This window comes from Carcharhinus amblyrhynchos, chromosome 14 (genome assembly GCF_965287045.1).
Source record: "Carcharhinus amblyrhynchos chromosome 14, sCarAmb.v2.hapA, whole genome shotgun sequence".
In the NCBI taxonomy this organism is placed as follows: domain Eukaryota; kingdom Metazoa; phylum Chordata; class Chondrichthyes; order Carcharhiniformes; family Carcharhinidae; genus Carcharhinus; species Carcharhinus amblyrhynchos.
The window spans coordinates 34,708,784-34,722,799 of NC_137337.1; the positions used below are offsets into that span (position 1 = coordinate 34,708,784).

General features: G+C 39.0%; 1 protein-coding gene across 1 annotated transcript; it reads left to right on the forward strand.

Moving 5' to 3' along the window:
* Window positions 1-432: 432 nt before the first annotated feature.
* Window positions 433-3,792, forward strand: LOC145352583 (ADP-ribosylation factor 6). The gene is made up of 2 exons (XM_080202641.1): window positions 433-563; window positions 663-3,792. Exon 2 carries the CDS (start codon window positions 927-929, stop codon window positions 1,455-1,457), a length of 531 nt encoding a protein of 176 aa, XP_080058767.1. The 5' UTR covers window positions 433-563; window positions 663-926; the 3' UTR covers window positions 1,458-3,792.
* Window positions 3,793-14,016: the final 10,224 nt, after the last annotated feature.

Here is a 14,016-nt window from a genome sequence, read left to right on the forward strand (position 1 = left end):
GCTCCTCCCGCTGTCAATCAATCTCGCGTCCCCTCATACGCTTCAACCTTCGCGACCCTTCCCACTGTCACTGAAACTGCCCGCGCATCTTCTCACTTTGTCACCCAACGACAAGACCCGGGCAGTTAACTGCTGCTATTAAACTCCCTATAGGCCCCATTCACCTGCTCTCAGTCGGCCCTCCCCTCGTCCCTTTCCCTCTCACTGTCAATCAAACCCCCGACGCCCCGCCCCGATACCAATCAAATCCCCGACATCCCGCCCTGATGTTAATCAAAGCTCTGGCGCCCCGCCCGGACGTCAATCAACCCTCCCCGGTGCCCGTCCCGCCCCGATGTCAGCCTGAGCCCGCCCACCCTTCGCTTTGTGACGTGTCGGCGCGTGGCGCGGCCGCGCGCGAAGCCGGGTAGGGTCACGTGTGCTCGCATGCGCGGATGGGACGGGAAGTGGCGGGTCGCTCCGCGCCTTTTCCGGTGCTGCCGAGACCGGGCTGGAGCGGAGCGGACAGCAGAGGCCGGCCGGACCTGACCGACTCCCTCCCACCTACCCACCACCCCCTTCAGGTAACCAGTGGCACGATTAACAGAACAAAAAGCAGGCGTTTACCGGGAGCTCGCTGGCGTTGTATTGAATATAAACGGTCTTCTTGTGTCCTGATACAGAGGGAGGCAGCCTGAGTCAATGACCTTCGCTGGGGGTGCGGAGCCGGCGCTGTAGTTCGGCGGCAGGAGGGGGGAGTTCCGACTCTTGGCCCCACCGCTGCTGCAAGGGAGTTTACCACAGCCCGGACACCCCAGAACGGGCGGCCGGGGAGCCCTCGTGTCCGACTGAGGTCCTTCTGCGCCCCGCTCCAGGCCGGGCCCACTCGGTCGGTCAGCTCCGCCCGCCTCTCGCTGCCCGTGTGTCTCTTATGTACTTTCTAGAAGATGGGGAAGGTCCTGTCGAAGATATTCGGGAACAAGGAGATGCGCATATTGATGCTTGGACTTGACGCGGCCGGTAAGACCACCATCCTGTACAAACTGAAACTGGGCCAGTCTGTCACCACCATCCCCACGGTGGGCTTCAACGTGGAGACAGTGACTTACAAGAACGTCAAGTTCAATGTTTGGGACGTGGGTGGTCAGGACAAAATCCGGCCTCTGTGGCGGCACTACTACACCGGGACCCAGGGATTAATATTTGTGGTGGACTGTGCCGACAGGGACCGGATAGACGAGGCTAGGCAAGAGCTCCTGCGCATCATCAACGACCGGGAGATGAGAGAAGCCATCATCCTGATATTTGCAAATAAGCAAGATTTACCCGATGCCATGAAGCCGCACGAAATTCAAGAGAAATTGGGTTTGACCCGCATCCGGGATAGAAATTGGTATGTGCAGCCGTCCTGTGCCACTTCAGGAGATGGACTGTTTGAAGGTCTTACGTGGCTAACTTCCAATTACAAATCTAAATGATCATCCAAAACTGTTTTAGACAAAAAAATACAAACAATTGCCTCGGAAAAGCTACCGAAAGTAATTTTGACCCTTTACTAATCGTCTTATTTGCATTTCTTTGGCATTTAGTTTGGCTTTGCTTTAGAAAGTTTCATATAAATTCGCTGAGCTAATCTTGTGCAAGAACTAAATGTTAAGTATTTTGAAAGGTATTTTTTTTAAAAATACTTGCCATTATTTGAATAGCTTCCTCTTTCTGTATTCGACTTGGGTTTTTCGACACTTTAAACTCAGTTTCGAGTTCTTCCTTTTTAATGCCTTGCTGTAGATCGCTGATTTTACGTTCATGGAAAATTATGATGTTGGGTCTATTTCAATTAGTAAACTTGAAAGTTTATTTGAACAAATTTAGTCACTGTATAATTATTTGACTTTTGTGTTTTTGACTCATCGCAAGCAATATATTTGGGAGGCCCGTCATTTCTAAACTTGATTGGGGCTTTTTGTGGAGTCAGTTGAGATGTCATTTTGGTTTTGTGTAGGGTGTGTCCAAGTGAAACGTATGCTTTTTAATGCTGGTGTTTTTGCCTCCCCCACCCCCCGTCGCAATTTAGTCTTAACTAAACTTACTGGTGAGAAAATGTATACAAGGCAAAATTAATATTGGGGGGGGAAAAATTTGTAGGCTAAGTAATTGGGGCCCTGTAAATGCTCTTCTGGCACGCAAGTTTTAATATTAACATTATCTTGCTGTGAGAGCATGTGCTCAAACCACTACTGGCTAAGATAATATAGCACGCCCAAAATTAATTTGCATTCTTTCCTCGCTGAAGGGAAAAGAGATGAAGGGTAGGTAATTGGGATTAAGACTGTTTGATCACCTGAAGGGATAATACACTGATATGGATTAATGGAACCAAATGACCTGTTTCTATTGTAATTTCCATGTATTTCTATATGGTTCAGATCCAAAACAATGAATCTGGGTCAAGGTTAAATGACAGCAAGGCAAACAATGCTGCATATTAAAATAAAGCAATATATCAAACATCAGGAATGGGAAAATATACATTCTAAATGTGAATTAATTGAGTGATAGTCCTGCATTCCAAAGCAGGTAGCTCTTTTGCATTCTTGTAATGTTTGAAAATTAGCATATTTAAATTGTGTGACATTTTACCCTTTCATAGTAAACCGAATAGTTCAGTTGATATCTTAGCATTTTTGAGTGCTGACATGCAACTTCCTGTGTCTGTGGCTTTCTGCAGAATAGAGAATAAAGGTCTTTGAGAGGTAAGGCCACCTTTATATCTGATATAAAACAATCATCTGTTGAACTCAAATGAAAAGGCACTAAAGCGCATATTTTGGAAGTTCAGTATTTTTGAGAATTTTAAATTGGCAGACAACAAATCATTACTATTGAAACACCATTGCCCAAAAATGGTTTTTTTTACTAAAAAGTATTAGTAGCTTTTACAGTTAATTATAAGTGCCAATTTTAAAATCATCTGAACTAGTTTGTTAAATCTAATATTTAAATATACTTTGCTATGTAGAAAGTTTTTTAAGAAGCCTTGTTGGGGAAGAAAGGTCTCAGTACAGTTCCTAAATACTGACTAGAAGCTCAAACCCTCCAGGTTTTTAGATTTAGGTAACCAGCTCATTTTAACTTGCAGTCACATCGCAATTGAGTTAAGGGTTTTATGGATGAGGTGCTGATCTGTCTTCAAATTCAGAGTTTATAGTTTTGTATTAAAACTTCATTCATTTGAATGGTGATTTAGTAAATGAAATTATAGTTTAATAAATATGATTTGAGTTTCTAGTAACATGTACTGCAACCAGGATGAGAATTTTCTGACTCAATTCTGCAAAGTTATTCAAATGGTACAATAAACCACTAAAATCAATGTACGTTAGCAAAGACTCTGTTTCTAACCAATGTGGAAAAATACTTTGTTTTGAAAAGTTATAAAAGAAATGTTTGTTAACGTTGACTTCATACTTAGTGCAGCTGTGACAGGGGAAATTATTGTGAATTTGAGGCACCAAATTAATAGAGCTCAAATAATAATAAAGCTTTGTCTTTTTACTTCCTGCAAGCTATCAAATGCAGTGGAAGTGAACTGTTTCAGGTTGGGAAGTTTGTAAGTGAATTATATAGTGATAAGGTGGTTTTTCAACATGACTAATTTGATCAATTTTTCAGTCCTGACGTGATGTGGAAATATAAACAAAACAATTTACTGCCTAATTATAAAAATGAGGAAAAATGGTGGGTGGGGAGGACATGTTTTTACAGATGAATGCAATTATAATACAACTTTGTTCAACACATTGGAAATTGTTGTTGAAAAATCTGTGCTTATCGCGCTTCGAGAAAAAAATTGGATTTTGTTCAAAGCACAGGACAGACAAAATGTGCCTGCTGAAAGGTACTGAAATAAACTTGATCCTCCTGAAGCTCAAGGCATGTCTTTGTTATTTCCAATTTGGTATAAGCTCTGCTGATGTCCAGTTTTTCTTCTTTGAAGGCTGATTTTAAATTATATTCACCCTTTCTTGTACTGAATTCTCTGTCTCAGAATTTTAACATTTATTCTTGGGATGTGGGTGATGTGTGTAAGGCAAAATTTTACTACCTATTTCTTATTGCTCTAATGGGCATTAAGGGTCAGCCATGTTGCCTTGATGAAAGCCAAGACTAAAAAGGGGCGGGGGGGGGGCATTTTGCCTTCCTTGTCAGATAACGAACAAATTGGATCTTTGCAACAGTCTAACAGCTTTGGTTTTTCTTAGCCAAAAGTTAGCAAATGTATTGAAATAATTTTCCCAATTTTCCATGATGGGATTTAAACCTGTGCCCTTTGCCATAACCTCTATTCATGTCACTGCGTTTACACTAGTGTTTAGACAATCAACATTTCATGCAATTTGTGCTTTTCTTTTGAATATTTGAAGTTCAAAAAGGTGTTGAAAATGAGTGGAACTGTCTGTGCAGATCGTACTGACCAAACCTTATATCTAAGTGTTAGAAATCTTGACCAGTATCTTTTTGAGATGCTTTTTGAATGTAAGCAATCTGATTTAAACCAATTTACTTTGGAATATTTTCAGTCGAAACCACTGCACTGTTTGTTTCTCGAGGGGATCAGAATTTTTTAAAACTTTTTCCACATGTAAGGAGCTGCTGATGGTCGCATGTCTCTCCAGTAGTCAATCTGGCTTGGTGTACTCTCCCCACCTCCTGTTGAAGTATCTCTAACTGTTTGCATTCTATTTTACTTTTTAATTGTTTAGTAATTTCATCACAAGCGTGGTTTGTAATGGGTTAAGACAGCATCTTGTTAAAGCTTTGCTGTATGACAAAGAATTTTGTTTTCCACTGTATTTCATAACTTGTTTCAAATATTTTAATTCAATGTTTTTTTCCATTTCTAAGTGGAGCTATTCACGAAGGTCAAAGCAGTAATGGTAGGTTTTGCAATTAGAATTGATATTTGGAAACATTTGTGGAAAGAGATGTGAATAATTTTATCCCCCCATATATACAGACATCTGAAACCTTGGAAATGTTTCAGAAATAATTGAACTTTTGTTAGAAAGCAGCTACGGTGTTCATGGCAGATAACTGCTCACGTGAAAATCATGCAAAAGTACAAAATAAAGTGTTGTATTTTGATTACTTGAAAATGTGTTCAAAGTGCCTTATGCCATATGCAGTTTAAATGTTTGCTAACACACAGCAGTGTTTTGAAATTCAAACGGTTTAGCAAGAAGTCACAGCATAATCTTGAAGTTCTGTATAATAGATTTAAATTTTACTTTTGAGTCATTGTGATAACAATCCGTTGTTTACACTGATTTTGTGCTGTTATCCATTCAAAATAATGGACAGTGCCAACATTGCCCATCTTTCTCTGGTAAGAATTTGATGTATTTAATACAGGTTGTGTCTGTGGCAAAGCTATCCATTGTGAAGCAGTTGCCATAATTAACACTCCAGTTCCAACCTTTTAGGGAGACTGCAAGTCTTAAGCTTTTGATGTCTGACTGATGTTAAATGAACCAAATATAAATCAATGTGATGACACAGGCTAGAATTAGAAAACACTCCAGTTCACAATTGAGAGACTGTTTTGCTGCATTCACCCTGTGAATGTAATAGCATTGCTGGGTATTGGAAAATATGGCATTACCATCTTTGTCAAACTAAAGTATATATTACATAGAGCATAGAACAGTACAACATAGTTCAGGTCCATCGGCCCTCGATGTTGTGCCAAGCTATGTCCAAACCCAAGATCAAGCTATCCCACTCCCTACCATTCTGGTGTGTTCCATGTGCCTATCGCTTAAAAGTTCCTAAAGTGTCCGACTCCACTATCACAGGCAGTGCATTCCACACCCCAACCACTCCAAGTAAAGAATCTACCTCGGACATCCTTCCTATATCTCCCATTGTGAACCTTATGGTTATGACCCCTAGTAATAGCTACGTCCACCTGAGGAAATCGAGTGGACATTCAGAAACTATCTATCCCCCTCATTTGTCCCAAAAATGTTTTCTTGTCAAGCAGTAACCTTCCTTCTCCCCACTTAATTCATTAACAAATACTAATGGTCTTTTTGTAAATAAGCAGGGAAGTTGTATTACAATGTGGTGAGAAAACGTTTCCTCTTGCTACCCAAAATTGATTTGCAATCTCAACCCTGTGATTTGGAGCAGTCTGAATCACATCCTAAATGCTCAGACAGACAGATGTCAACCTGACACTGCACATTTGCCTCCCCTCCTTAACCACTGAATTAACTGTTGGGTGAGGATCTTGGTGAGAGAAATGGGGAAGCAGCAATATTGTGCTTCACTTATCTTTTGAAACAGCTTTGACCAATTATTTAAAATTTTTAACGTTTCACTTATTAAAAGGCTTGAAGCTATTTTTTCCCTAAACAGTCAGGGGCAGTCTGATAGTTTGCGCATGAAATATCTAGAGAAAAAGCACATGATCCATATTGTTACAGCAGACAAGTGTCCAGCTTATCCACAAAATACACTTACTGCAGAGGCACATCAAGGCTTGTCAGCCACTCCTTGCTCATATAGTTCTATTTGAAAAGTACAAGTTAGTGTGTAGCAGGCATTAATGTAAGCTTGTTAAATTTTGATTTCTGCAATTTGAAAATCTTAGTTTTCCATTACGCATTGGTTATTTTGTGCCTGATTTATCTTGTTAAAATGTTGCAGCTTGCTAGAACACTTTTTTAAGTTAATGTTCAACAAGTGAGAACTTTTTGAGACAAAGGTCAGGGACTTGGTGACTGTTAGCTTGACTTTTACCTAAAAGTTAAATTGTGTAATTTGGCATGAGCTGTATTTGTCATCAACACCTTGTATTTGGTGTCTTGAACAAATGACATCCCCCAAGATGTTTCACACCACCCGAGGTGTTAGATTATATAAAAATGTGGTTGAAGATAGGTTTTTATGAAGAGTAGTTTGGGATGGGGATTTCAGAGCATTTGGGTTTAGTTACTGAAGGTGTGGCTACTAAATGGTACAATCATTAAAATTGGAATTGCTTAAGAGGGCAGAATTAGATGAGCACAGATATCTGAAGGAGTTTTGAAGAGATTAGAAGAGTGATTGAGGGGCAAGGCAATGAGAGAATTTGGGGGAGAAGGGGCAAGCATTTTAAAACCACTGCAAAGTAGCTCAGCAAATATAGATGATGGGTGAATAGGAAGGATCTGGCCTGAGTTAGGATGCAAGCAATGGAGTTTTGATGACCAAGATTACAAAGGATTAGAAAGAGCCCTGGCAAGAGTGCATTAGAGCAGTCATGCCTAGACAATGTGGTGTTAAATCTGCTGTAGGCCCAATTGTGTAAGCAGGCTTCTTACTGAATGGTGCTTTTGATTCATTGCCTTAAATTATATCCTACCTGTGAGAGATTATAACCATTATTACTTCACTCTGGTATTCCAAACACAACTGGTGCTTAGAATGACAGAATATAGTTGCACAGTTCAAATGGGGATATGCAAATTTTACACATTCCTTGTCACTTCATTGACATCGTGGTGACAATAGGAATGCAATTTAAAGAATTCTAGTTCATCATTCATGACCACGTTGAAGTTGCATGATTAGATCACTTCATTCCGAGCTTATATACATATGAGGTATAGGGCGTTAGTTGAGCTTTTTAGTTTGGTAGTACTTGGTGGAGTGTTGGGTGGCTGCCAGCACTTTTTTGAAACACAGTTTTAAAAAATGAAACTGTTCCTGTTGGAAGGCGTAAATATAACTTGTGTTGCCACATAAGCCCATGTATGTTCAAGGGCAAATCATGAAGGTATTAGTCTTCAGTTGTCCTTGGCTTTAAAGGCAATGCACCTGTAGAGGAGAAGCAATTAATAGCTTGGCATTAAAAGGGTAATTCAAGCAGTAGTTTGCTTTATATGAAGCACTTTGGAGGATAAATACTCTGTGGGAATTAGCTAACTTACTACACCCTCCTCATCACACTTGGTTCTGTCTGATAAACTATAGCTCTTGAATTATACATGAAAAATGACTTCTCCAGCATACATCTAGGAAAATTATGATATTGCTAATATATACTTGGTAAGGATTGCAGTGGAAATGTTCTTTTCTCTCCATTTGCTTCCATTACTGTTGCAATTATTTTACCTACCTCCATTTACTGTCCATGTAAATTATATAATGACAGTGGCCTATGAAGTACCACTCCTAGGTTTGTCAGTGTTACCTTGGTGCACCTTTTGGTGATGAGCAAATCATAATGCTGACAACTGCACTCAAACTTGACACAGTACAATACCAAGCAGCTGAATCAATTGGTGCACCTTAGAACCTTCACTCTACTTCCACCACTAGTGCACATAGTGTGTACAATCCAAAATTGCATTGCATGAATTTGTCAAGGTTTCTTTAAGTGTGTGACCTGCAACATTTACCACCAAGGACAGAAGCCCTGCCACAACAGCACATTTCCCTCCCAAGTAACACACCATCCTAATTTGGCAGTACATCACGCTGTTATTGTTGCTAGGTCAGTATCCCTAATTCCCATCTGACAGCACAGTGGGTGTACCCACACTATGCAGAAGGCAACTCGTTGCACTTTTTCGAGGACAGTTGGAGATGGGCCATAAATAACTGGCCTCGATCATGATGCTCTCTTTCCATGAATGAATTCAAAGATCAACTTCTTTCTAGTATTTTTGCTCTGTGTTTATTATGCCAACCACCAAGCAAGCATGTTGTTAGTGAGTAGAACAGCTGGTTATAGGGACTATTGGGAGCTTGAAGCTTGTAAAGTCTAAACTTGTATATTGCTGTTTCGAATGACACCAGGGTTAAAATGCATTGAATTACCCTGATAAGTTCTTGTCTGTTCTGCAACTCGTGTAAGATAAGTACAGCATTACATATGTTGCAACTTCCCAAATTGGTTTGTTTAACTTTGTCAAGAACTTTCTGGTTATTTATTAAAGATCACCTCTCTTTCTCAAACTACTCATTCAGCTACCAACTTCAGAATGAAAGCGCATATATGGCTAATGGTTGCTATACCTCTTGACTGCAGTTAAAGTGCAATGTCTGTCTTTTAACTTGCTTGATTGTTTGAAATGTTTTTGATGCCTGTCTAAGATGCATAAATCTTGAACTTGTTGGCACCAGACTTATTCTTGGAATGAGACAACCAATCTATAGGAACTAATCCTCCCAAATGGGCAATGTACTAGTTACCATGCAGAAGTAGACGGGCAAGAATTTTACCTCTGCAATTCTAGTTTATAACACGAGAGAGAATGTAATATATCCACATCCCCATATACTGTAATCTGTCATTAAATTGTTACTTTGTACATGGTTTTGAGCTGGATTTATGGATTCTAGAATTCATTTTCAGAAAGGCTGTTTGTTTAGAAGTAAATTCCATTTTGAGCAGTAGTGCACACTGAATTGGAGAATAGGCTGTCAATTTGAAAATAGTCTCCACGTCACTTCCCAATCATATCTCAATTGAAAAAAAATCCCTCCTCCTTCCTCCTGATTCCAGGAATAGAGAATATGATGTGATCGGGTGTAAGCTTGGTTTATTAAACTTTGTTAGTAACTTCAATCGTTGATTTTTCCCAGTTGTCACTCTGAAAATACCATCCCCTCTTGATTTTGCTAATGTTCCCACAATGCTTTCAAGTAGAATCGGTAAGTGTAACATAAGTTAGTTATTTTTGCCTAGTGTCTGTTGGGTAACTGTCTCTAAGCAAGTCATGATGCATTGAAACAGTTTTTAAAAATTGCAATTCATATTCTTGTATCAAGCAGGAACAGAGTAATTAGGAAGGCAAATTGAATGGTAGCATTTATTCCAAAGGAAAGTAGGTAAGTGTTGTAACAGCTGTACAAGGCCACACGTGGTGCACTGTTGTCTGTTTGATCATCTTACATAAAAGGATATAATTCCATTAGAATCAGCTCAGAAGGTTCACTCAGCTGATTCCTAGAATAAAGGATAATCCTATGAGGAAAGGTTGGGCTTGCACTCATTGGAGTTTAGAAGTTTAGGGGGGTACAGTGGTTAGCACAACTGTCAGTGCCATGGACCTGGGTTTGATTCCAAACATGGGTGACAGTGTGGAGTTTGCACATTCTCCCTGTGTCTGCAGGGGTTTCCTCCCACAGTCCAAAGATGTATAAGCTAGGTGAATTGGTCATACTAAATTGTCCCTTTAAAGTCCCAAGATGCCTAGATTTGTGGGGTTACGGGATAGGACCTGGGTAGGATGCTCAGAGTCAGTGTAGGCTTAATGGGCTGAATGGCCACCTCCTACACTGTCAGGATTCTGCGACTCCTCTAAGAATGAGGGGTGATCTTATTGAAATGTATGCTGAGATGATGTTCCCTTTGTGAAGGAGTCTAGAACTAGGAGCTGTGGTTTAAAAATTGAGGGTTTCCCATTTAAGACTTGAGGCAAGATGAAAATTTTCTGACTGTTGTTAGTCTGTGGAATTCTGTTCCACCAAAAGGGCAGTGGAGGCAGGATCATGGAATATATTCAAAGCTGTCTGAATTAGATTTTTGATTAACAAGGGAGTTGGGGGTTGTGGGAACAGGCAGGGAAATGGAATTAAGACCACAATCAGATCAATCATAATAGTGAATGGCGGAGTTGGCTTTAGTTACAGGGCTAAATGGTCTACTAATTCTTGTGTTTTTGTTTGCAGTATTGCAAGTTTTCAGCTGGAGGCTGGCAAGGGGATTAATTCAATGCTGTGGTTATTTGTACAAAGCAGCTCCATTTTAGACTTGTCAGATATTCAAAATCTGGGTCTGTGTGATAATTAAGAGCTACTTTGAAGCCTTAGAACATTTCACAAGTTTGAAACCACTGGGATTAAAAAAAACTCAAATTCAATGAAATGTTAGTTTACTTATGCGTCCACAGTGGTAAGACATTTTCAAAAAGAAGCATATCTTGGTTTCCTACAGTTGCAGTCTTTCACGTTCCACTTACTAGATGATGACTGTTTATACATGTCATAAGTTCCTAGAGTGGTTACAACACAGGTTTGCTGCAAGAACAACTCGCGTAGTCATCCCCTCTCACCACCACCATGACCTACAATTATTTTCTCTTTGGCCAATTATCTAATTCTCTTTTGAAAGCCACAATTGAATTTGCTACCACACTCTCTAGGCAGTGCATTACAGATCCTAAATCATTCCCTACACAATTTCCTCATACTGCCTTTGCCCTGTTAGCCAATCATCTTATATCAGTGTCTGCTGGTTTTTAATCTTTCTGACAAGAACAGGTTCTGCTTGTATACTCTGTCCAGAACCCTCATTTTGAATTTCTTCATCAAAAATCCTCTTAATCGTCTTGTTCTCCAAGGTGAACAGCCTAAACTTCAATCTATCCTCAGGATCTTGGGGTGGGAGTAGGCCATTCAAGCCTGCTGTACCATTCAATAAGACCATGGATGATAGGATCACCTCGATTCCACTTTCCTGCCTACCCTCTCAGAATCCTTGACTCCCTTGTATATCAAGAACCTGTCTAACTGAATAAATTCAGTTACCTAGGCTTTGCTATTTTCTGGGGAAGAGATTTCCACATACCAAGGACACTCAGAAAAAAATCTTCTCAACATCTCAAACTATTTTCTAAAAACATGTATCCTTCCTGAAGCACAGAATTGGATGTGGCCAAACCTCTGTTTTATGCAGGTTTATTATGACTTTCTTGCTCTTATATGCCGTGCCCCTGATTATAAACCCCAGGATCGCTTTAAATGTTTTCTCAACTTGCCTTGCCACCTTTGAGATTTGTGGGCAAGTACCAACCACCCCCACCGTACCACAGTTCCTTAAGAATTGTAAACTATTTTATGTTGCCTTTCTTCATGAATCAAATCACAGTTCTCTGCATTAAATTTCATTTGCTGCTTGTTTAACCATTCCATCAGCCTTTCTGCATGAAATTTGTTCTCTTTCAATCATGAATTGCCTTTTTTAAAACTTACTACCTAAAACCTAATGTAAAGAACTTGGAAGGGACCCAAAAATGTAATCACAGTTCTTTTCCCATTGTTAATCCAAATCTTCTCTGCAGGGCAAGAGTAGAATGACCCTGAAAAAAAACCATACACAAATTAGAAGTATGTCTCAATTCTGGAGGTATGTACTGAATATATAGGCTGACAGTTTGCAATACTTGGAAATGCTTCCATTCTTGAATGCAAGTTCTTCTCTGAAGGCAATTTAAAGATTACAAAGATTGAAAGTTTGACCCCAAACGGATAACATTATTAGTCATTCGACTTAATAAAACTTTGTTTTTGAAATGTTGGGAAAATCCCATCAGTTTTTCCTTTATTTCTGTATGTAGTTCTCTTCCTCTAAGTATAATTTCTAAATTCATGTGGATAGGTTTTACTGATAAATAGCCAAAGACAATCCATTTTTTAAAAATCCATATTTTCATGTATTAACCTGTCAACCAAAATGTGTTGGTGTTTATATCATGTTTAAATATTTACTGAAGTAATCACCATATAACCTGAGAACAATAGTATTTAGTCAAGTGAGTGATTCCATGTAGTGAACTTTGATTTTGTTATACTAAAAAGGGAATTTTCCTCAATTTAGTTGTGATATACTGATTTGTTTTAACCAACGTTGTCCAATAGTAACTTTTTTGTCTAAATTATTATTTTCAAACAACTGCAATGGAAAGAGTTAAGTCAAGGGCCTTGGACCTTATTAAAAACTTTGTGGGATTAAGACAGTGAATTGTAACCTTTGAAGCAACACACTATTTTTTGATAGACGAAGAGGAGTCTAAAGGAGATCTTACGGGCTTGAAGCATTAATTATTTCCCTCTTTGCAGATGCTGCAAAACCAACTGGGTTTTTCCAGCACTTTCTGCTTCTATTACAACTATTTCTTGTATACATTTTCAATGCTTTAGGAGTAATGTTCCATTTGTTTTTACTCTAGTGAACAATTATATATTCTTACCAAGGTTGGTAAGTTGCATTTAATGTAGCAGTTATATTTGGACAAGTATTGAGAGTTCTTATTATACACTGAATTTTGGAATGCTTTGATGTTAGGAATATTAAACCACTATTGAAAGATTACTCACTGCCTTCAGAGAAGAACTTGCAATCAAGAATGTTGAGACAGCACCCATGTGATTAATTAGAATTCAAGATGTCCTAGTTTGTATATATCTGGTACCGCTTGCTTTCTTTGTCGTATCAAATATGGCAGCTTACCCTCATTCACTTGATTCAGAATACAGAATTGATGGATCTTTGGGACTTGACATTCTTGTATATTGAATTAAAAAGTACATGAAGTAGCCTATCACAACTACTAAACTACAGTATCTGCACAATGGTTTGCTGTTAAAGCAATACATTTCACTAAATGAGAAGTGTTTTGTAGTAAGTGGTAATCTTCACTAATTTTCCATGCTAAGAGCTATTACTGCACTAATCTATTTCTGATAATGCAAATGAAAGTTTCTATTTTCCAATTTAAAGTGAAAGTAGAAACATAAATTGTCAGTTACAAGAAACTTCCCCAGCAACCAAAATTACCATCAAAACTGACCTTAGAATAGGGCAGTCCCTTAATAGCATTGCATGATGTCAGTTAAGACCCTTGAGTGTCCATCCTAAGCAAGGCCATAGAGAAGCTGAGTAATTTTGTTAGCACGTCACCTTAAATTGAAAGCAAATTTTGAGTGCTGTTTTCTGCACTGTTTCACATTACAAATATAGCAGTTGCCACATTTTCAAGTCTGTATTGAGTACTATAGCCTAGAAACAGTGACCGTGAATTTAAACTTCACGCGACTCTGGCACAGTACTTGTGCAGTATGGCATATCAGTCACATGGCAGATGAATTGCATTTTTAAAAATCTTCATTTAGAGTCACAGCTGAGGAAATATTTTCTGTCTTCGTGCTATGCAGCAACATTCCTTTAGTTTAGCTGTAATATTCACCAATAATTTACAAGTT